Source organism: Caretta caretta, chromosome 4, assembly GCF_965140235.1.
Source record: "Caretta caretta isolate rCarCar2 chromosome 4, rCarCar1.hap1, whole genome shotgun sequence".
NCBI lineage: Eukaryota > Metazoa > Chordata > Testudines > Cheloniidae > Caretta > Caretta caretta.
In genome coordinates, this window is record NC_134209.1 from 79,441,961 (window position 1) to 79,464,716 (window position 22,756).

At 39.9% G+C, this 22,756-nt stretch overlaps 1 protein-coding gene across 1 annotated transcript in view; it reads left to right on the forward strand.

The window, feature by feature from the left end:
* Positions 1-5,214: 5,214 nt before the first annotated feature.
* The window catches only part of ANXA10 (annexin A10), a 124,185-nt gene continuing 106,643 nt past the window's right edge, over positions 5,215-22,756 (forward strand). The window contains exons 1-3 of the mRNA XM_048847234.2: positions 5,215-5,476; positions 5,633-5,925; positions 6,084-6,362. Of these exons, the coding sequence (XP_048703191.2) occupies positions 5,215-5,476; positions 5,633-5,925; positions 6,084-6,362 (834 nt within the window). The remainder of the gene's footprint in view (positions 5,477-5,632; positions 5,926-6,083; positions 6,363-22,756) is intronic.

Below are 22,756 nucleotides of genomic sequence, written 5' to 3' on the forward strand. Positions count from 1 at the left end.
TGTTTCATGATTCTAGACATTAGAGAAGAAGTGGGTTAGGAACATGTACAATAAAATGCAAAACTATTCCAAATTGAAAAGTTACTAGATTCTGTTACAACCTTGAATATATGCCAATTTTTGTGGAAAGTTTTTCTAAAATATGCAGATTTTTTGAGTAATAACAGGCCTACTTCATAGTAGAAATGGGCAACTTTTGAGTGACAAATGTGTGTTTCTTCCAAGACATCTATTGAAAAAAAATGTTTCCGAACTGTAAGCAAAAGGTGGACAAATGGAGGATGAAATGAAAGTGCCAACTTTTCAGGTGACAATTCTGCAAAACAATATACTTGGTTTTGCAGAAATTCACCAAACTCTGCTGTGGAGACCCTAACCTGCTTGTGGAAAACCTGAAACTCCAGAAGATTACACAGTTTCAACTATAAGAAATTAAAGCAGTTTTTAAAATGAAGTTTTAACTTTCAGCAAGTGAGAACAGGGTATAAATAGACTACTCTTTACAGAGAAAAGAAAGAAAGGGAATGAAAGGCAGGCATGATGAGGAAACAGCATGGAGTTAGAGAAGGAAGCAGAACACTTTGTTGAGCATTTGTTCCATAAACCCAAAGTACAGAAGTTACAAAACCTGGACTCTGCTGTAGGCTGAATTGACTGGGAAGTATTGCACTAGTGTAAAGTAGCAACAAATATACTAACTGAGCTGCCCTCCTTTTGGATCAATATAGTGCACAACCTGCTGATCAAAGTTTTTTTGAAGAATGCATTTCTCCCTCCCTGTTAGACTCTAGTACTACTAACGTTTCACCAGGAGGAGAAAAAAACTACAAGTTCAAACTTCTGGGAGGTGAAAAGGATGGAGAAAGATTGAACCTTATGAGATTTAGAGCTAATTTTAAGAACCAGGCAGCACACGAGAGCTGTTCCTGAGAGTGCATAGGCAGGGCATGCATAGACAGAAACATATTTTCACAACACCTCAGTGTACAGCCATGGGTACTGCAGACAAGGATAAGAACATATACACACATAGCTTGGAGTAGCTATGCTCTGGAGTTGTTTGAAAGCACTCAAAATGAGCAAACACTATTTTGGAGATAAATTCAGGACAGCTTAGCCCTGGTCTCCACAGGGCGGGGGAGGGGGTGGAATTGATCTCAGTATGCAACTTCAGCTACGTGAATAACATAGCTGAAGTTAACAAATAAGTACTCCTTTTCTTTTTGTGAATACAAACTAACACAGCTGCTACTCTGATAGCTGAAGTTGACGTACTTAGATCTACTTACCGTGGTGTCTTCACCGCGGTGAGTCGACTGCTGCCACTCCCCTGTCAACTCTGCCTGTGTCTCTCATGGCAGTGGAGTACAAGAGTCGATGGGAGAGCGCTCGGGGATCCATTTATCACATCTAGACTAGACACGATAAATTGACCCTGCTGGATTGATCACTGCCCGCCTATCCGGCGGGTAGTGTACACATACCCTTAGATACTAAGGCTTTCCATCCCCAAGAGGTAGAAAATTTCAAACACAAAGGGACCTGGGAGCAGGTGACCAAAGCTTCTAGCACACTGTGGTTCAGCAGTGTTTAGGAACTGCCACACCTGGAAGATGATGAAAGACTGAATGAGTGGAAGATTTTCCACCCTGCTCCAAAATAGATCTACACATGCTCTGCAATGTAGCCTCTATAATTGTTACCCAGCAACTACAGAGGTTAATTTATACCAGACTTTGTATGTTCATAGTTCCCTAATTTAGCACAAATTTGAAATAATAGTGTTCTTCCATGGATTAAGGAGTATAGAGCGTCACCCTGCCTTGAAGTAGGAAGGCCTGGTTGTGATCTGTTGTGACTGACTGATGACTATTGCTTTACAAGGTTATACAGAGGCTATAGAGGCATTTGAATGTGCTACTGATAGTGAAACCATATGGCTTTTCAATCCATTGATCCAAGGGCTTGCAGTTTCCATTTTGAGGTAGGATAAACAACAAAATGATAACAACTGAGCAAATAAAATTCAACTGTGTCCCATTTTAAGAAAGCTATTTTAAAAAATGTAATTCCTGAACAGTCCCATCTATTTTTAAAAAATCAGCTTAAGCTTTTGTCACTTATCAACAGCATTCCAAATCACAGCATACCGTCTACTACACATTATAAAATATGATTTGGAATATCATTGGAGCTTTAAGGAATACAGAGGGGATGCAGACAGCATATTCGTTGATCCAGTCGGAACAAGATGAGAGAAATTGTAAGTTAATTGTCTACAACCTACTAAGCATTTTTAACATGATAGTATAATGAATAGTCTCAAGGAGTCTGGTCTGAAGAGTAATCATTTTTTATTCTCAACTCCCTAATTTTTAAAAGGTCAGTCAGCCCACTGTGGTTTTTACACTGACATTCATATTACACGTTGCTTTCCTACATTAAGAGCAACTGTTTAACAAAATATAGTGATTGAGAGTGAGCTCTCTAGTAGTGACTTTAATGGGTTGGGGAGTTAATTTTCCATGACCCCAAATTATCTTTTTCCTGGATCTAAGGTCTCTGTTGTCTAGAACTACTTTTATACAGTTACTTTAATACTAACGGGGTTATTTTCTGGTTGTTCCTATAGACAATTTAGCCTAAAATTCCTCAGAAGTGTTAATTCCCTTTGGGTGCTTCAACTTTGGTCATGCTACTTGAGACACCTATAAGAGCCTGATATTTTTGTTCTTAGAACAGTGCTAGCAAAACTGTGCTATAGATTTAACCACACCATATGTACTTACAGACTGAAAATACTTTGCCATATGAGTTAAGAAAACTATGAAAAAACCCAGCTAGCAACCGTCATGTTTAGCAATGTAGTGGTGCTGGAACAATTTGTATAGTCGGGGTGCTGAGAGCCATTGAACCAAACTGTAAACCCTTGATATGATGAAACCCGCTTTAAGCCAGGGGATGCAGGAGCACCCCCAGCAGCTCTAGTTCCAGCACCTGTGCAGCTATGTATACATTTAGCAAATGTTTAGCAAGGCATATGCTGTACCTAGAATGCCGCTGCTCACACAGTGTACACTGGGCTTAATGGTTCAGTAGCTTCTCAGCCATTATTTATTATATATAAATATAATAAAATAATATTCAGTTATGCACCAAGTTGGGTTCCGATTTTCTCTCATGTACTGAGGTTCATTTCTAATTGTTTTTACAAAAATGTTTATTTTGTACAAAATATATTCTGTAAAATAGCTATATATTTGTAGCCCATTCATTATGATTCATTATGGCCCCAATTAAGCAAGGTAAATAACACTTCCTTATTTACTTTCTCCGCACCAGTCATGATTTTATAGATCTCTAACATATCGCCCCTTAGTCATCTCTATTCCAAGCTGAAAGTCACAGTCTTATTAATCTCGCCATATAGAAGCTGTTCCATACCCCTAATCATTTTTGTTGCCCTTTTCGGTACCCTTTCCAATGTATCTTTTTTGAGATGGGGTGACCAGATCTGCACACAGTATTCAAGTATTTATATAGAGGCAATATGATATATTCTGTCCTATTATCTATCCCTTTCTTAATGTTTCCCAACTTTATGTTCGCATTTTTTGACTGCCACTGCAAATTGACTGGGACCTAAGAGCTAGCCCCGGCTAGCCCATCCTATTGTAAGCAGTGGTGTGGAGGGACACCACCCCAGCAAGAAACCAAGAGTCACAATGCCTCCCAGAGCTCCCTGCTTGTGCTTGGATACATGAGGGTATAATTTGATATACCCCTTTAAAAGGTACACCATAATCTTCACATAGTTAGCCAGCTCTGCTGGTGAACCCACAGTGTCGGAAGAGGCAGAGCACAGAGGATGCTGTTCTGTCAGGCCCTTTCACAAAATGCAGAAGGGAAGAAACTCCTCACTTCCATGCCCCAGCATGGTCGCATAACTGCTGACTTGCATTATGCATTCTTAGCAGGCATGTGGTCCAGCACTGTCAGAAATAAAGACATGAAATTAAAGCACTAAATTAGTAAAATATTTAGTAGCAATTACTAATTTAGTATCAAACCCCAATTTGTTGTTGTTGTTAATGTATTAATAAAACTTGCCAAATGTGTGCAAGCAGTTGTATGTTAGGTACAGGAAAATGTTCACTTTGATCCTAGATTATGGTTCTGCCCACTATAAAAACACAAAGTTCAGATCCAGATCTGGGGTTTATTGACTTCAAATGGAAGTTGACTGCACGCAACTGACAAGATAGGCTGGTGGGTTTGTTATCCAGGGGCCTGATTTTCTTCCCACAATAGAAAATTAATTCCTATTGAATCATATCAATGTGTTTCATTCTTATCTTGCTGGGGACATAGGGGCAATTATTAGTTTTTCATATCTTCATGTGAATTTATAATACAGTGACATGCTTAAATCCAGTTTTCCTTAATCCACATTAGTGCAATAATTTTACTGATGCTCTTAATTAGTTTGATTGACCCCAGATAGAAATAATTTAAGGAAACTTTCTCCCTGACACTGAGTAAAAAATTCAGTTGAAAATGACTAGGATCTCCAGGTTCACTTTCTAGGCCCAATCCTGCAAGCCCTTTGTGCACAGGACTTTCATTGAAATGAATGGGCTTTCCAGGCAGAGTGCTTTCAATAGAAGTTCCGCTGCTAACACCCATACTTAATAACCTCGCTGTGAATACAGGCTTAGGTAATCCACTTGGGTACAGAGAAAGAATAAACTATCTGTACCATTATTTATCTATACTTGGTATAGGTCATGATCACTAATTAACATTCAGGCCAGTCATTATTATTTCCCCCTCCTTCTTCGTGAGCACTTGCTGCTCCAGGATCCATTACAACTGTAGGAGAGTTATTCTTTCTCCTCAACTTCCAGGGATGGAAGTGCCTCTCTCTCTCACTCTTTCTTTTATTTTTTAATTCAGTTTCTTCAAGTTCTGTCGTTGAGGGCAGCTGTTCAGAGTGCTGCTCTTTTCCCCAACTTCCCAGTCTCTTGTATTCACTAGGAGAAGCAGGAAGCTCTTCTTAGCTCTCCTCTCTTGGTCTCCAGGCAGGAGCTTTTTCCAGTATGTTTTTCTCCCATTTCCCAATACCCTTAATAGAAATTTTAGGTCAGGGGACTTCAAGTAACTAGTACTGAAGAGAAAACAAAATACTGTAGCAGGACACTGTGGATGAGCTAAATGGCTAAGTATTTTTCCTTCAGTGTTGATTCCACACCGGATATTAGTCATACTGATCAGCTGATATTTACTGTGCGCTATGTGCTGAATAACTGCACACCTGTAGAACGCTTCTTGAATTTTGTTCCAGTTACATTGCATACAGCTCTTCATCTGTTTAATGTTATCAATGAAATCCTAAGTAATGAACTAAATATCAATCTAAAGGACTGCAGAGGTCAAACATATGGCAATGCTAGTAACATGTCTGGCATTTATTCTGGTGTGTAAGCTCGGGTAATTGCAGTCAATGAGAAAGCAGCGTACATCCCATGCATGACCCACTCACTAAATCTATGTGGTGTTGCTATTGCAGAGTCATGCAGTGATGCAATTACATTTTTTGGATTTGTCCAAAAACTGTATGTTTTTTTCTCAGGTTCAACTTATCGCTGGGGCCTGTTGCAAGATTCTCTGAAAGAGGAGACATCTGAGACCAGTAAGAGAGAACTTCTCCCAAAGCACCTCAGTGATACAAGGTGGTCAGCTCGAGTGGATGCACTTGACAGTTTATCATGCAACTACAAAAGCTATAAATCCGTGCTCCAGGCTTTTGGTCCGGACACTGTGCAGAACAGTGAAAAACGAGCAGAGGCAAACTCATTCGTTGAAACCATGGATCAGCTGGAGACTGCATTAATGACAACATTTTGGAGTAGTATTCTTACAAGAGTAAACAAAACAAGTCATCTTCTGCAGTCTGAAACAATGGACTTAGGCACAGCTGTGGTGCTGCTGAAGTCACTATCTGAGTTTGTGGAAGCACAACGAAATAGTTTTGAGGAATACCATGAATCTGCAATGTCTTTGAGTTCTACACTAACTTTCAGGTAAAGCAGCAGCATCATCCAAAGCGTATGGCTGATGATAGTGAAGAACCTGCTGTTGTGCTGACAGGGGAAAAGACATTCAAACTTGAATCATTCTACACCATAATTGATTCACTTGTCAGCCATCTCAACAGAAGAATGCATGCACATTCAGAAATAAACAAACAACATTTCTGTTTCTTAACAGGTGACCTTGACAGTACTGCTGTTAAAGAGCCTCTCAGAAGATTAATTGAATTCTACTCAGGTAACCTCAATGAAGAGATCTTTGAAGAATGGGTACAGTGGTGCTCACTTGTAAAGCAGCTTGCCTCCAAGCCATTATCACAAGCTCTGTCTACAACACTGCAAATGCTGACCATAATGAACATGCAAAATTTTGCAAAGAGCCTTTCCAAATGTCTTTGTTGCAGTACACATTTACACTACCAGTCTCAAACTGCAGTGGTGAAAGGTCTTTTCACATTTAAAAAGGACAAAAAGTGCTTTACGTGCTACAATGGTTCAAGAAAGACTTAACGGTCTTACTCTGTTATCCATTGAATCTGAGATGGTAAACTCTACAGACTTCTCTAGTTTAATTGAATCGTTTGCTGCAGCAAAGGCACATCAAAAATACTGAAGAAAACTTTCATACATTTTATTTACAGCATCATTCTTCATACTAGTCTTGCTTCAGATGAGTAATTTGTATATTACATAGCAAGTATTAATGTGAGTAACTTAACTCAACCAAACCACTTTGTGTAGCTATCGTTAATAAAACCTGTGCAGCTATGTGCTGTGTCAAAGACAATTTCTGTGTCGATCTCCTGGCTTTTACAATCATTCCCCAGGGGGACCCCCAAATATCTTTGGCGCTGGGTCCACAAAAAGTTAATCTGGCCCTGCACAGAGGAACCTTGGTTTTCTGTGTTTGTAGGCCAAGGTGCTCAGAGGTAGAAAGAGAATAGGATAGTGGGAATGCCAGCATTTTTCTGATATATATCTGAGTGATTATTTAGAATGAGACGCTCTGAGGAGGAGAAAGAGGGGAAGTCCCTAAGCTTGTGGGAGGAATGCTCATGCAGCAAAAAGCTTCCATGCCTGGAGACAATTGACACATGTATCAGCTCCAGAGCATGTAGTATGACCAAATAACAAGGCAGAAAGACAAGCATGCGGGGACAATTGCCCTATGGAACCACCTCTGGAACCACAGCAACAGTGACATAGACAACTGAAGATTCTGGAATTTCCTAGGCCTGCTTATCTCCTAAATTTGTCCCCTTCTTAAAATGTTCTCTATTCTCTTCAAGAGCAATTTGATACCCTGCTTATTTCTTTAAGCTCTTCTCCCATTATATCATCCTGTCAGGGAACCATTCCATGTGATTTAGGTGAGCGATCATTCAGCTCCAATGATGAATACTTGAAAGAGTACTTGTTATACATGGCTTGCAGCAACTCAAGAAGACCCAAGTATTTTTGTAAAAATTATTTGTTAAACAATTATGAATAACTTTAAAATTAGTAAGAGTAATGATTGGTTCCTGGACAGTTTGTGGACAGAAAAGGCCAAATCTGGTGAAAACATTGTTTGTGATGAGTGGTTCGACAAGCTCTATTTACAACTACTTCTCAAGAAACATACTGCAACTGTTTCTGCAAATTTATCTGCCTTAATTAGCTATACATCTCTCCAATGTGATCAGCTACTGCCCTTAAAATGGTCCATCCAGATGTCCACAAATCAATGGAGCAATACCACAAAAAATGTTCCTAATATTAATTTGGATAATTAGGTTAATTCAGTCCAGGTACCTTAGCACCAAATTTATGTTTGCTTTCAGTGAATAACCTACTAAATTATCTTACTGGCAGAAATATTCACCGAAAAGCAAATTTTAAATGAATATTGCAGAATGTTTGCAGGAAGTGAAATGTGAATATATTTTCAGAAGCACTGATACTGGAAATCCAGTTCTAACAGTTATGATAATCTCTTCACAGAACTGAAATGTACCATGTGATCTACGTATCCAGTCAAAACTGCTTGAATTTTGAATACTCACAATGAACTGGTCACAGACTAAAATCAATAATTATTTGCAGATATTTGGCAATGAATTTTGAATAATGAATACATTTTATATTATGGACAATCTGTGAAGAGAAAAGGGGGCAAAGTTCATAAAATAAAATATGCTTTACAAATTATTTACCAATCTCTAACTACAGCTAATATGGCCATATAACTTTTGACCATCTCCTCAGCCCTCACAGTTTTCTCAAAATTTCTTCCTTGCTCCTCATTTTCCCTTACAACCAATGCTGGAGTTCAGTTTGGCAGATCTGAAAGAGGATAATTGAAGCTTGGATTTCTGTGTGAATTATTCAACGACCCCTACTCACCTCCCATTTGAGAGAGAAATAGCACAAGTTGAAAAATCATGAAAAGTCAGTAAATTCATGGCTTCATTGACACTGTTTCCAAGTAATGGTTATTTCCTTTTCCAAGTAATGAGAAAAGTCTTGTATCTCAGATACCACTTTATGGTAACTGTTGGCAAATGTTGATTTTTTAAAAATAGTTACCATGTATGTGTCTATCTAGAGAAGAAAGACTTTTGAAGAAAATACATTTATGATCATTTGTTTAAATAAAAAACATGAATGTGCTTTTAGTCACTTTGCACAAATGTTCTTAAGAGCCATTTTTATGCTTGCAAGAATGTTCACAGTAAATGTTGCAATACTTGTGCAAATTTGTATAAAATAGAAAATGTTTTACCGATATAAAATTTAAAAACTCTCCAAAACAGTGTTAAAATAAATAGTTTTCTATTACATGTCATATACAGAATATAGGCTGATGTGGTGCAATATAACAATATTAGTATCACACATTTAGGTGAATTCCAGAGCTGAATATCCATCCCAAACTCATTACAGTGTGTTGCTGATGACAAAACCTTCATACTACACCACACCATCATGTCTTCTCTATGCAAACAAATATGTCTGAGAAAGTATATTGGCATTTATTTTTATACAGGTAAATATAAATAAAAATAATATATGGTAAGATAATACATTACTTTGATTTTAACACATTTAAGGTTAAGATAAGCCTTTTGGTAAAGTTCTCCCTTTCAGCAATCCATATGGAAAGGAAAAAAACAAAGTGAAAAATATGCACTTATTCTTATAAAGTGAGAACCTTTTGAAAGGCAATGAAACTGCTTCAAAAAGTGAAACTGCTTCAAAAAAGTGAAACTAAGTTTAAGGCCTATTTACTACATGTTGACTAATTTCATTAATATTTTATTCATTTGGGTAATGGTACATTTTCTATATTCCTAAAATCCCCAAAGAAAATGCCTTAATAACATTTCCACTGGCAGAAATTTAAGATGGAAGATTTATTGCATATTCTTTTTAATGAAGAAATCTCTGATGTCAGCACATTTTTTGCACAGAGGTACGTTTGCCTGCTATTCACAAATTCAATTACCTTTTCTTGGTATTGAACAATCTTTTACATTATTTTATTCTGTAGCTTCAAGTTTTCTTCCTGCTGATTTTTGCTTTGCTTGCTTATTTAAGTCTGCCATCTTTTGAAGATGTGTCAGCAGGTCTCATCATGGGGGGAAAGGGGAGGGAGTCAAGGAGTGAATAACAGCTTCAGTTCACACTTTGAAGCAAGTTAAGAAAGGGCTTTTTGTTGTTTTCCTGCCATGATAAAACTCTTCTACTGATAGATATTAAACAAAAGTGACTTGTCCCTCAGTTTATTTTCAACCAGTAGCTGTGTTTAGATGTTTGTCTTTTTCTTCAATCAAATTAAGAAATCAAATAGTAAACAGACTCAGGTACACTGTACTTTTAGTAAATGTGCTGTCATATATGTAAACTAATGTTCATTCTAATTACATGACTGGTCTTTAGCAGTATTAAGCACTCATAACTAGAATGGGAACTGTGCGTGTTTTACATTCCAATTACATGCACACACCTTACCCTTACCATAACTACCATACACCACAAACCATGCATCACAACCTTAACTGTACCACTTAAAGGAGGCAAGCATTCCAGCACCCTTTTACAAAGCCACTCCTGAAAACATATCAGACTATCCCTTAACCTTCTCTTCTTCATGTACTACCCTTTCCCAACACTAACAGCTGTGGATGTTTAGTGCTGCAATTTGGTATGTTTGCAGGGGATAGTATGACTTTAGCAGCTACCCCTACCCTCAGGGCTGGCTCCAGGCACCAGCAAAGGAAGCAGGTGCCTGGGGCAGCCAATAGAAAGGGGCAGCACTCTGTCTGTGATTGAAGTAGCACGTCCGCATCTTCGGCTGCGGGTCCTTCACTCCTTCTCTCCCTCTTTGGTGGCAATTTGGCGGCAGGCCCTGCTTCTTTTTTTTTTGTCTTTGCTGCTTGGGGAGGCAAAAAAGCTGGAGCCAGCCCTGCCTACCCTGTTATACCTGGAGCTAATGCTAGGCCTGGAGGGAGAAGAAAAGGGGAGAACTTGGCTCAGTTCAGGGCTGATTGATGAAGAAGCAGGAAGTAGCATCACTGTAAGCCTGACAGCTGCTGCGGGAGAAGCAGTGTGTCCGTCACTGAAAGACAGACTGTTGAGGAGACTGGAGAGCACCCAGCAGTGACTGACTGCTACTGTTTGCCTATAAGGACATTGTGGGACCCCTCCGCCCCCAGAGAGACCTGAGACTACAACAGGATCATAGAATCATAGAATATCAGGGTTGGAAGGGACCTCAGGAGGTCATCTAGTCCAACCCCCTGCTTAAAGCAGGACCAATCCCCAATTAAATCATCCCAGCCAGGGCTTTGTCAAGCCTGACCTTAAAAACTTCTAAGGAAGGAGATTCCACCACCTGCCTAGGTAATGCATTCCAGTGTTTCACCACCCTCCTAGTGAAAAAGTTTTTCCTAATATCCAACCTAAACCTCCCCCACTGCAACTTGAGACCATTACTCCTTGTCCTGTCCTCTTCTACCACTGAGAATAGTCTAGAACCATCCTCTCTGGAATCACCTCTCAGGTAGTTGAAAGCAGCTATTAAATCCCCCCTCATTCTTCTCTTCTGCAGACTAAACAATCCCAGTTCCCTCAGCCTCTCCTCAAAAGTCATGTGTTCCAGACCTCTAATCATTTTTGTTGCCCTTCGCTGGACTCTCTCCAATTTATCCACATCCTTCTTGTAGTGTGGGGCCCAAAACTGGACACAGTACTCCAGATGAGGCCTCACCAATGTCGAATAGAGGGAAACGATCACGTCCCTCGATCTGCTGGCTATGCCCCTACTTATACATCCCAAAATGCCATTGGCCTTCTTGGCAACAAGGGTACACTGCTGGCTCATATCCAGCTTCTCGTCCACTGTCACCCCTAGGTCCTTTTCCGCAGAACTGCTGCCTAGCCATTCGGTCCCTAGTCTGTAGCTGTGCATTGGGTTCTTCCGTCCTAAGTGCAGGACCCTGCACTTATCCTTATTGAACCTCATCAGATTTCTTTTGGCCCAATCCTCCAATTTGTCTAGGTCCCTCTGAATCCTATCCCTGCCCTCCAGCGTATCTACCACTCCTCCTAGTTTAGTATCATCCGCAAATTTGCTGAGAGTGCAATCCACACCATCCTCCAGATCATTTATGAAGATATTGAATAAAACCGGCCCCAGGACCGACCCCTGGGGCACTCCACTTGACACCGGCTGCCAACTAGACATGGAGCCATTGATCACTACCCGTTGAGCCCGACAATCTAGCCAACTTTCTACCCACCTTATAGTGCATTCATCCAGCCCATACTTCTTTAACTTGCTGACAAGAATACTGTGGGAGACCATGTCAAAAGCTTTGCTAAAGTCAAGAAACAATACATCCACTGCTTTCCCTTCATCCACAGAACCAGTAATCTCATCATAGAAGGCGATTAGATTAGTCAGGCATGACCTTCCCTTGCCTGACTAATCTACACAAAAGGTCCCACAAGGGGGTGCTACACAGGCAAGACACTACAGACTCTCGGGACTATAGGGGCCATGCCCAAAACTGAAGGTCATAGGTAGGAAGTAACCCAAGGAAGTGGACTTAAACTCTCTTCCTGGATCACCCTGCCAATGTTTCTTCACACAGGGCCCTGGACTGCTACCTGGAAGAAAAGGAGGTCCAGTGTCCCCCTGCCAGAGCTCCTTAAGAGGTGAGGCCCAGGTGCAAATGGAGGCCAGAAGATTTCCCACCTAAGGTTAGGAACCAGAACCCTCTGCTAGCAAAGCAAGGGGCTGGATGTCAGGTGTGCTAACTGCTAGAGTGCCCAGTCCTCCAAGCATCCTATCACACTTCCAAAAAAGAGAGATCAATGAATGACAAAGCATGAATGTGCATGAATAGCTTTCAGATAGTCACCAGATCACAAGCTAATGTAATATTTGTATTTGAATAACAGACTTTGCTTGAAGCACTAAAACAGAAAAGTACTATTATCTAACAAATTTTTCTGATGTTCGGAGTGAACAATAACCCATTTCTTGTATTGCAGGTAGTATTTCTCAAACCATCTAAAAAGGATATAACTGTGTATGCATGTGTATAACAGGATCAAGTGTTAAAAGTATTTATAAGTTATGCTTAAGCCTGGTCTACATTTAACTCTTTTGCCAGAAAAAGCTATGTCTGTTAGGAGTGGGGGGAGGGGAGGAAATCACACTCCTAATTCACGTACTATTCCATCAAAAGCCTGAAGGTAAATGTGATGTTCCCCTCAGGTGTTGTCTGGACCAATGATCTGCTAGCTCACTCCAGTCCTTGACTCTGGGAGCCAGCCTTACCCTGCTCTGCTGTGAGAACCCCCACTCCTGGACTGTTCATGCACAGCCTCTGGCATGTAAGCTGCTCCTTGGATTGTGCAATCGAATGACACTAACCAATATCTCTAGTCCCAGATACAACCCTAGGAACCTCCGTCTTGCAGTGTCCAGTTATGCCTGCTGGATGCTGCAAGCTTATATGAGTTCATCCATTTAACAAAGAAATTGATGTGCACCAGGCTTGTTATCCTAAGGGGAGTCTCTGTCACTCTTCAAACCAAATGCACTGCTTCAGGTAGAATAAACAAACAGATTTATTAACTATGAAGATAGATTTTAAGTGATTATAAGTCAAAACAGAAGAAGTCAGATTTGGTTAAATGAAATAAAAGCAAAACTCATTTTAAGCTGATCTTAACTCTTTCAATGCCCTTAAAAACTTATAGGCTTCTCACCATAGGCTGGCTGATTGCTCTTCAGCCAGGCTCTTCCCTTTGATCAGCGCTTCAGTCGCTTGGTGGTGATGTCTGTAGATGTAGATGGAAGAGAGAGGAAGAGCATGGCAAACATCTCTCCCTTTTATCTTGTTCTTTCTTCCCTCTTGGCTTTGCCCCCCCCCCACACTTCAGAGTCAGGTGAGCATTACCTCATCACAGTTCCCGACTGACCGAAGGAAGGGGGGTGACTCCCTAAGATTCCAACAGATTCTTTTGTTGCTGCCTAGGCCAGCGTCCTTTGTTCCTGTAAGGCTGGGCTGGGTTTGTCCCATACATGCCCTGATAAGGTGTGAACTGCCTTTCAGTTCTTGGAGAGTTTTTGCCTGGGCTTATTTTAAGCCATGAGGATACATTTTTAGCCTCATAACTACATACATGAAATTATATGCTTACTATAACATTACTTATGATGCACTGAGCATTGTTGTTACTGTTTTACTGTAACAATAATGCTCAGTGCATCATAAGCCTTCCAAAGACACCCGACATGACAAACTTTGCATTGGATACCACACAATCATTTTACAAGGATGAACATGGGGGTGCTGGGTGTTCCAATGAGGTACAGAGCATCACAGTAGATGCCGCAATACTAGCAAAAAAGTACTTCTGCTCATATAGTATGTCGTTTAGGGACTGGTATAAGTGATACAAGCAGGTTATACTGGCAAAAAAAAAAAAAGCATTTGCATCTTCACTAAGTGGGTTTACCAGTATAGGTATACTGGGAAACCTTTTCTAGCATAGACAAGGACTTCACATTTCTCTGTGTGAAAATCATCAGGGGGTTGTCAACAATCAGCTGTATTGATAATGCATTTGTGTGATTGGTGTATAATTAACTCCTGTAGTGAAAGACATATGCTTCAGATAACAACAGAAGTAATCTTGCCATGTTAGAAACTAGGTAAAATATCATTTGGAGAAGTTGATTTTTTATGCTAATATCTTCAGTTATTATCATGGTAACCTGAAAGTTGAGATTTTAATGAGTTTTCCTTTCAATGAATGCATTCTACATTAATTATTGACTGTAAGGGTGATCAACAAAATTTATATAACTCAGAGAAAGTTTTAAGTCTGTTTTCTTTAAGCATTAGAATTCCTCCAAACTCACGAGAAAATTAGGTAGTTAATTAAATTTTGGCTAATCATGGTGACTTAAATATGTGTCTTTCTCTTACATTACTATTTATCGTCATAAAACACAGAGGAAAGTTAGTTTTTCTTTGTCACCTATAAAAACCACAGACATTAATGTTCTTCAGACTGTAGGAACATTTGAAGACATGTTTACAGTTAACTAAACAAAGACTTCTACTCATAATTCTATTGGAATACTTATTTTTTTAAAGTAATTGAAAGGTGAAAAATGTTTGACAAGGATTTAAATATGAGAATATTCCTCATGAATAAAGGTTGAGGGGACCTACAGGAACAAGTATTAATTAAACATCTGTTTTGAGCAATAGCAAAGCATATGAAAATGGTCCTGTTTGTAAACAGAAACTGAAATAGAAGATATTTTGCTACAATATATTTATGGTATTTCTTTTTAGAGGTGTAAGTCAATAAAACAATATCAAAAAAACTGACTCACTAAAATTAACACAATAGGGAACACAAGTTCTAGCCAAAGACATGTATGGGCACAAATCTTGTCACATAAGTGCATCCAGGGTGCAAAATATAGAGGTCAACGTAATATTTTCAAAGAGGATGATGCTGAAGGATGGGTACATGCAAATGTGCAGAGTGGTGGGAAAGCATCAGGGAAAGTGCATGCCGTCTATCTTCAAAATGACACAAGTCACTCTGATGCCAAATTAGCTGTGTACAAGCTAGGATGTGCCAATGGAGAAGGTTTCCAAAAAGCCCACTATTGACTTTTGGGACAGCTGCACAAAAACAGCAGACAGAGTTCAGCGATTAGGATAATTTATTTGAAGAAGGAAGTAGATAGGATTGAGGGTGAGGTTGTAGGTGTTGAGGGTGAGGGTCGATAGGAGGAAAAAAGGAAAGGGCACGAGTTTACACTGAGTCAGAGATGGGCAAACAAGAGAGGCAGAAATGTCATGCCTGTAACTGGCCTGAGGTAGATGAGTGAAACAAAGCAGCAGAGGTATAAGGAAAGAGGATGACACAACTGGAGTTAATCAATCATCCGTATTCAGATGCATTTTGCTTGGCACAGTGTGAACTTGGTGGTGCTGGGTGCTCATCAGAAATGAGTATATATAAATATGACATCTCGGGGTGTGGGCATACAGCTCTGTGGGTGCAATTTGAAAAGCCCTATTCTGAGGCTGTGCAGACCCAAACAGCACATGGTTCAACTGATATATTAAATGCTTTTTGTAACTGGGAAACCTGCTACAGTACTGCCCACATTAGTCTCAGTGGGTTGTTTCAAGGATTTATGCTGTCGTGCTTATGGACCCACATGTGGCTCAATAGCAGTATTCTATTCCTTTAATGGCAGTGGGTACCATTGCCTTTTGCAGTCTTTAAATATTCCATATAACTTGTATTAAGTCTGACTTAGCCATAGAAGTGGTGACAGGTTTTGGTCACATTCAAGTCATCTAACTGAATTACCACTTCACATCCGATGAAGTGAGCTGTAGCTCACGAAAGCTCATGCTCAAATAAATTGGTTAGTCTCTAAGGTGCCACAAGTACTCCTTTTCTTTTCACTGTCCTGTAGTTTCAATTTGATGCAATCCTCCCAACTTGCTTGTCTAAAAACAAGCTTGTGTAGTGTTGCTGATGCAAAACAACTGCAGTGTTTTCACCTCAAATGTGGCTTATTTTATTAATGGATAAAATAACTGCTGTATGCCCAGGCTGTAGAGCATGTGGAGATTATTTGGGATGACGGGTGTGCTATACATCAGCGGTTCTCAACCTTTTTCTTTCTGAGCCCCCCCCAACATGCTATAAAAACTCCACAGCCCACCTGTGCCACAACAACTGGTTTTATGCCTATAAAAGCCAGGGCAGTTGCCTGGGGCCACAGGGGCCTCCACTAAGCTACATTGCTCAGGCTTCAGCTTCAACCCCAGGTGGTGGGGCTCCGGGCTTCAGCCTATGCGGTGAAGCTTCGGCTCTCTGCCCTGGGCCCCAGCAAGTCTAACACTGGCCCTGCTTGGCAGACCCCCTGAAACCTGCTCATGGCCCCCTAGGGGGCCCAGACCCCTGTTTGAGAACCACTGCTATACATAACACAGATTAAAATGGGTAAATTTAAAAATCCTTGAAAAATGGTTTCTTAATAGATACAATTTACTGGATCTACATCATTAACATGACACTACCTAAAATCTTCTAGAAACTTATGATTAGACAATTGTTACAAAAAAATAGCAATGACATTTTCCAGTACAGATTCTCAGAAATACTGTTTATTTTATAACTTTTACTATCCAAACTGTAAAATACATAAAGGTGTAATAGCCTGTTGCAGTATCCATGACTGTTAGGCCTCCTCCATCATCTTCTGTACTATGGGAGACAATTTTTTCCAGTGATTGGGTATACTGGTTCTCAGTGAACACTGGTGAACTGAAGCACAACCTTTGCTTTGTTGCCACTTCTACAGTAGTGACGTCTGCTATTCTGTCAAATGGGAATTGCAAATCTTCTCTCGATTGTAATTTCTGCTGCTTTCATGGTATCACAGTTGCAAAACTAGTTGCAGGATTGTCCCCTTTCTAGTCTGACTGACTTTACTTATCCTCCGGCAGAATACTGCCATTCTCTGCAATTCACCATGGGCTACAGTATCCTGTATGCCAACCATTTTTACTCAGCAGGTCCAAGTGAGTTTAAAACAAGTGACCTCATTCTAGACACCCCCTCTGAGCCTCAAGGCAGCCCTGCAAGCAGCCTTTCACCTCAGTTTCCCCATACAAAAGACTCCTTCAATAAACTGCACAGGTTTTTTGTCCACTAATGCCCCTTCTCCCAGTGTTCTACTTATTCGCAAAAAACAAAATGCAGTCATGGGGTTTCCCTTTTCCCCCAAGTATGCTCTCTATAACTCTTCCCTGCTTTGGTAGACCACTGTTCACCCTACTTGGGTGGAGCCTTTTCTAACTGCTGTAGAATCTGCTCTCTTTCTACCCAAACCAATTCAAAATAAAGCCTCCAAGTCCAAGCATTTAGCCTTTTATCTGGACTCCACCCAGGCCTTTCCTGCTTGTAGTCTCAATTCCAAGTCTTCTCTGCTGAAACCTACTCACTTCCAGCAGCCTCTTATCTTCCTGACTGGGTTCCCTGCCCCCTCCTCCCCCCATCACAAGATCTTCATTTTCCCCACCTGTGGAGGTGAGTTAAGCTTGACACAGGTGGACTAAGCCTCCCCTTAAGGGCTAAGCCACCTTGTGGCAGGGCACCTGCAGATCTTCCCTTTTGTAGTCTGTGACCAGTGACACATAAATGATCAAACAGCCTTCTAAATGCAAGAGCATTGTTTAACAGTAGGAACAAACCTTGTAGAGAAAGGATTAGGATTTTAAAACAAGAGTGTACACAATATTTGTGGTCTAGAGTCCCACCATCTCTTGATAGTAACCTTGGCAAGCCTAATTTTTTGAGTCAGTTGTAGCAGTAAGTGGAATGTCATGTGTCTCAGTCTGGCCCCAAACAACTACCCCCATTTCTTGAGAGAAAGTTCCTCTTTAAGCTGCCAGAGCTATTTTGTTGTTCTGTGCTCCCAGACCTTTATTTGTCTGGCATTGACTCTTAACAACTCTAAGCTATAAACTTGCTTATTTTGAGCCATTTCCCCCCTTCCTGCTTGCTTTTCTCAGATAGCTTCCTATTAAACTAAACCAATATATTGCTCCAGTAAACAGCTAATTGACCAGGTTACCATACACTATTCACAAGTATTAAGAACAGCTCCAAATCTGTCACACATGAGCAGCATCCCTAAGTGATTGTTAGCAACTAGCACCATGTCCCACCTTCTGACATTTGTTTTCATATCACAAGTATACTTCTGTTTCAATGTCCAGAATGATATCAGAATTGTTTGCTGTATTTCAAATGTCCCAGAGGTTCAATGGCCTTGATGAAAGCATGTGATGTCATATATTCATCTGTGTTCATTTGAAATGCCACATTATATCAATACCTCAACATGGTGATGGACATATAGAGTGACACCTCTTATAACTGATCAGAAAACAGATAACTAGGGACTATCATGCCACACCTATCTAACAGAAAACAGACAGTCTGCACTAAGCACATGTCACTTATTGCAAAGATCATGTATCTTTCTCTTGTATTTAGAGAAAAAAAGACTTAAGTGAAGAATATGCCAACGTACAGTAGAATAATGAAGTTAAAAATCACAGTAATTGAGGCGCAGTGAATTCAGTGGGGATGCACCAGTATAAATGAGAAATGAATGATGTTGCAGTCAACATGATTATATGGGTGTAAGTAAAATCAGAATTTGGATTATTGTTTGTCACTATAAAAACTGAGCAAATCTGTGATATTTAAGGTATGTTAAAATATAGATTTTTGAAGTACCATAACAAATTATATGAAAAAATCTTTACCACATAACAAAACTTCTGAATGAAACTGAACTATGTAACTCATCATAATTCCTTTATATGATTGCATGTAGGCAACAAGGCAACATCAGGCCAGATTTTGACACCCTTACTCATGACGAAAAATGCTTTACTGCAAAAGTAGTCTCAAAGTCAACAGAACCGTTCACAAAATAAAAGGCTACTCAGCATAAGGGGGGGCTGTCAGAATCTGGCCAATTACAATTTTCAGATTATATTAATTAAATAATTGACTATACTACTCAGTGCAGGTTGGCTCCAAATTTCATTTAAACTCTGCCACCTTTCAGTAAACCTGCACAATTATGGGTCCAATACAATTCTACTGATTTAAATGGGAGCCTTTCCACTGACTTATGGGAATTGAATCAGGCTGTCTGTTATATTTGGGAGTTGAGCTGACAAAGCAAATTTCTATAAGTGACTGAACAGGAGAGAGATTTTAGTTTTGGATCAGCATACAGTAATGTGATGACTCATCCCTCAGTTATATCTGGACCTAAGTCTGCTTGAGTGTGATGACTCATCAGTTCTCTACAGGGGTCAGCCAATCCACAGGCAAGGCCCCACCCAGATGATCCCAGGCAGATATAGAGGGAAGCAGTTTCTCCAGTCTGCTCAGCATCATTACCTATAGGACTAAGAACATTCTCCTTGCCAGTAGTTTTAACCAACTGCCCTTGTTCCTGCTCCAGCCTAACCTGTAGCTCTTTCCACACTAGCCAGCCCCTGTTCCAGCCTGCATCTGCTCCTGGCTTAGCTTGCCACCCGGCAACTGTGACAAGTAACTCCCCAGACTGAAACAATTCTTTAGAACCGTGTATTGCAGGTGAGAAGTTCCCCATGTCACGGTTAGCTCCTCACCTCTCTGAGGTTTAGTGTAGTGCAGAGAACACTTGTTTGTTTTATAAAAAGCCCCCATAAATTGGCATATTGCTCTCTGAAGCTAGAAAATACCATATTTTGTTTTCAGTGGAGTCTTGGCAAGTATGAGGGGGGAAAATGATATTTTATTCTGAAATTGTTATATTAATTCTGGCACAAGCAGTATTATTCTGTTGTGACTTTTATTGATAATGTATGTTCCTTCTAAAGCACAGTGTCACATCTTAGAAATGAACTGACAACTTAAAACTATTTAAGCAAAAGCTTCTCCACATCTCTTCTATTCATTTTTAGGAAATGCTAATAAAAAACATTACAGAAGCCACGAGTGAGGCATTTAAAAAATGAAAATGAAAAGTGAAGCATTTTGAAGTTGTCTATTGTATGCCAAAGAGGAAGTTCTGCTTCATTTCACCCATCATGTTTCAAGATTTTTTTTGATTACTTCCTGTCTGTAAAAAGCCTGCAAGTGAACCAATCTAAATTTATTTAAAATAAATTAATATATTCTGAACTATTGTACACAGATGTTACCATCATTTGCAGGAATAGTGTAATTTAGGGTCAGGTGGACTTCGCTATGAATGGCTTTTGAGTAACTTTAAAGTTCCTTCTAGCTCCATCAACTGAAACTAAAACTCATCGTATATAGACATAGTTCCATCTTTCTGATGGTTGTTAAAGGTGACAAGTGAAATGACTTCTAGCGGTTGCACTCAGCTCCCCAGAGAACAGGAGTCAAATTCAAGATACAAACAGTAAAGAATGTTGTATGAATGTGATACTGGATTTGACAGGTTGAAACAGTGGGATAGCAAGGACAGACTAAAATAAGTCAAGTCCCATTAAAATGTTTTCAGGGCTTGAGGATCATTTTATTTAAATAGAAGTAGTGGCAGAACGTTAGGGTCTTGCTTGCTTATGTCAAAAAATTTTGTTAGTTTGATAAGGGCGTCATCATGTCCTTGTTTTTCAGCCTCTGAGCCAATCACTATGTAGGCAGAGACCTGTTTCTAACATATCTGAAATGTGAAGCCATTGGTGCAACATGCACATGTGTAAATGCCCTATTAGTGTGGTTCCAAAAAGTACAGCTTCTAACTGATGTGGAAAATAATTATTCTGCAAAGTAGCTCTTTTTCTATGCCTAACTTCATATTATTTAGACAATAATGAACTCAGTGAAGGAGATCAATGTACTTTTCTGACAGTGTCAAATACATTTGTCATGTGTTCTCATGTAACTATTTCACTCTCTTTACTTACCGCCACCCATCACCTTGATTTATAGCATTCCATTTGGAGGACGCTGCTTCTCCAAGAAGTAGAATAGATGAGCAAGTAGCTTCCCCCAATAATCCAAAGGGAGAACTGTTAGGAACTACCCTCCATGCAACCACATGGTAATTTGACTAAGACTGTCCTTGGAGAACCAAGCATACTTTCAATGGGCTAAATTTGGCCCATTCTCACAGCGACAACTACTGTGATAGCTGCTTACTTCATAAGTGGAAGTTTAATGGTCAGATTTATATACTGGTCTAACTCTTTCTCATTTAATTTGACAGCTCTTTTTTAAAAACAAGGCTTGAGAAATAAACAAACATGCAAACTAAGCAGACATTTAAAACAGGCAAACCCATAACTCTAGATGTGGAACTCACTTGGGTCTATTATGCATTTTCCCATAATCTTCCCTTCATCTCATCCTGCTTTTTGTTACTGCAACTTACAATAGAGTGGGATTTGGTAACTACAGCTAAAGAGAACCTAATCTTCCCCCAGAAGAAATGATGTCCAAAGCACTTTGAGTTGCTTGCGTGAGTAATTGTTTTTTGTATTCTCAATTTAAATGCCAGCACCCTGCTCTGAAACTGAAATAAGTTGAGAAGTACTGTATGTGTTTAATTACCAAGGAAATCTTATAGTTTAAGATAAATAATAGATGTTCACAGCAGACTGGATCCTTTAACAAGCTCAGATAAAGAGCAAATACAATGAAAAAGCACTTCGTAATCTCTCCCTTGCTTTCCTCCCAACAAAGACTGGTATGTGACAGAGGAGACTGTTCTGGAAAGAGTTATAATAATGGGCTCTCATTGGAAAACACCCTCTACTGTAAATGACAGGTTTCAGAGCAGCAGCCGTGTTAGTCTGTATTCACAAAAAGAAAAGGAGGACTTGTGGTATTTGTTAGTCTCAGAGGTGCCACAAGTGCTACTCTAAATGTTTTTCTTATTTACACACATGCCAATCTGCTGAATTTTGTATGGCTGTAAGTGAAGATGATCATGCCTTTTGTGAATAGAAATATTTGCTTTCAAATTTTTAATTAATTTTAAGCCTGGTCATCTAAATGGGGATGAGCAACGTATTTTTATTACCTGAAGGAGGACAGCTGTGTCTCTCAGGTGATGAGAAGACTTCCATTCTTCTCTTTATAATGTGAAAGCATCAAAAGGTTTAGGGCTTAGAGTCCTATGAGTTGCTACATTCAGTCAGCGGTCACTGCAGTCCAAAAATTCTATGTTAATCGGAACCAGTTCTCCCATCGCAGGTACCATGCTTCCTTCCATTCTACACTATGCAAGAGGCAAAGAAACAGAAAGTGGAACCAACTGTGGGCTAACCTATGGAAAGAGGGGAGTGCCAGCTCTGTGGAATGCTCCTCCCTTTTCCAGGATCCCCTAGAAGTATATGGACACACCATAATTAGAGTTTTGTTGGAAACAAGGTGGATTAGGTTACCTCTCTTCGTGGCATATTTCCCTGGGAACCCGGTGGATTTCTAGGGGAAAATATACATAGGAGTTAATACTGGCTAAACTAGCCTTAGCTTCCTCTTAGAAGCATGTTGGGGATGGTGACATCGAGGGAGCC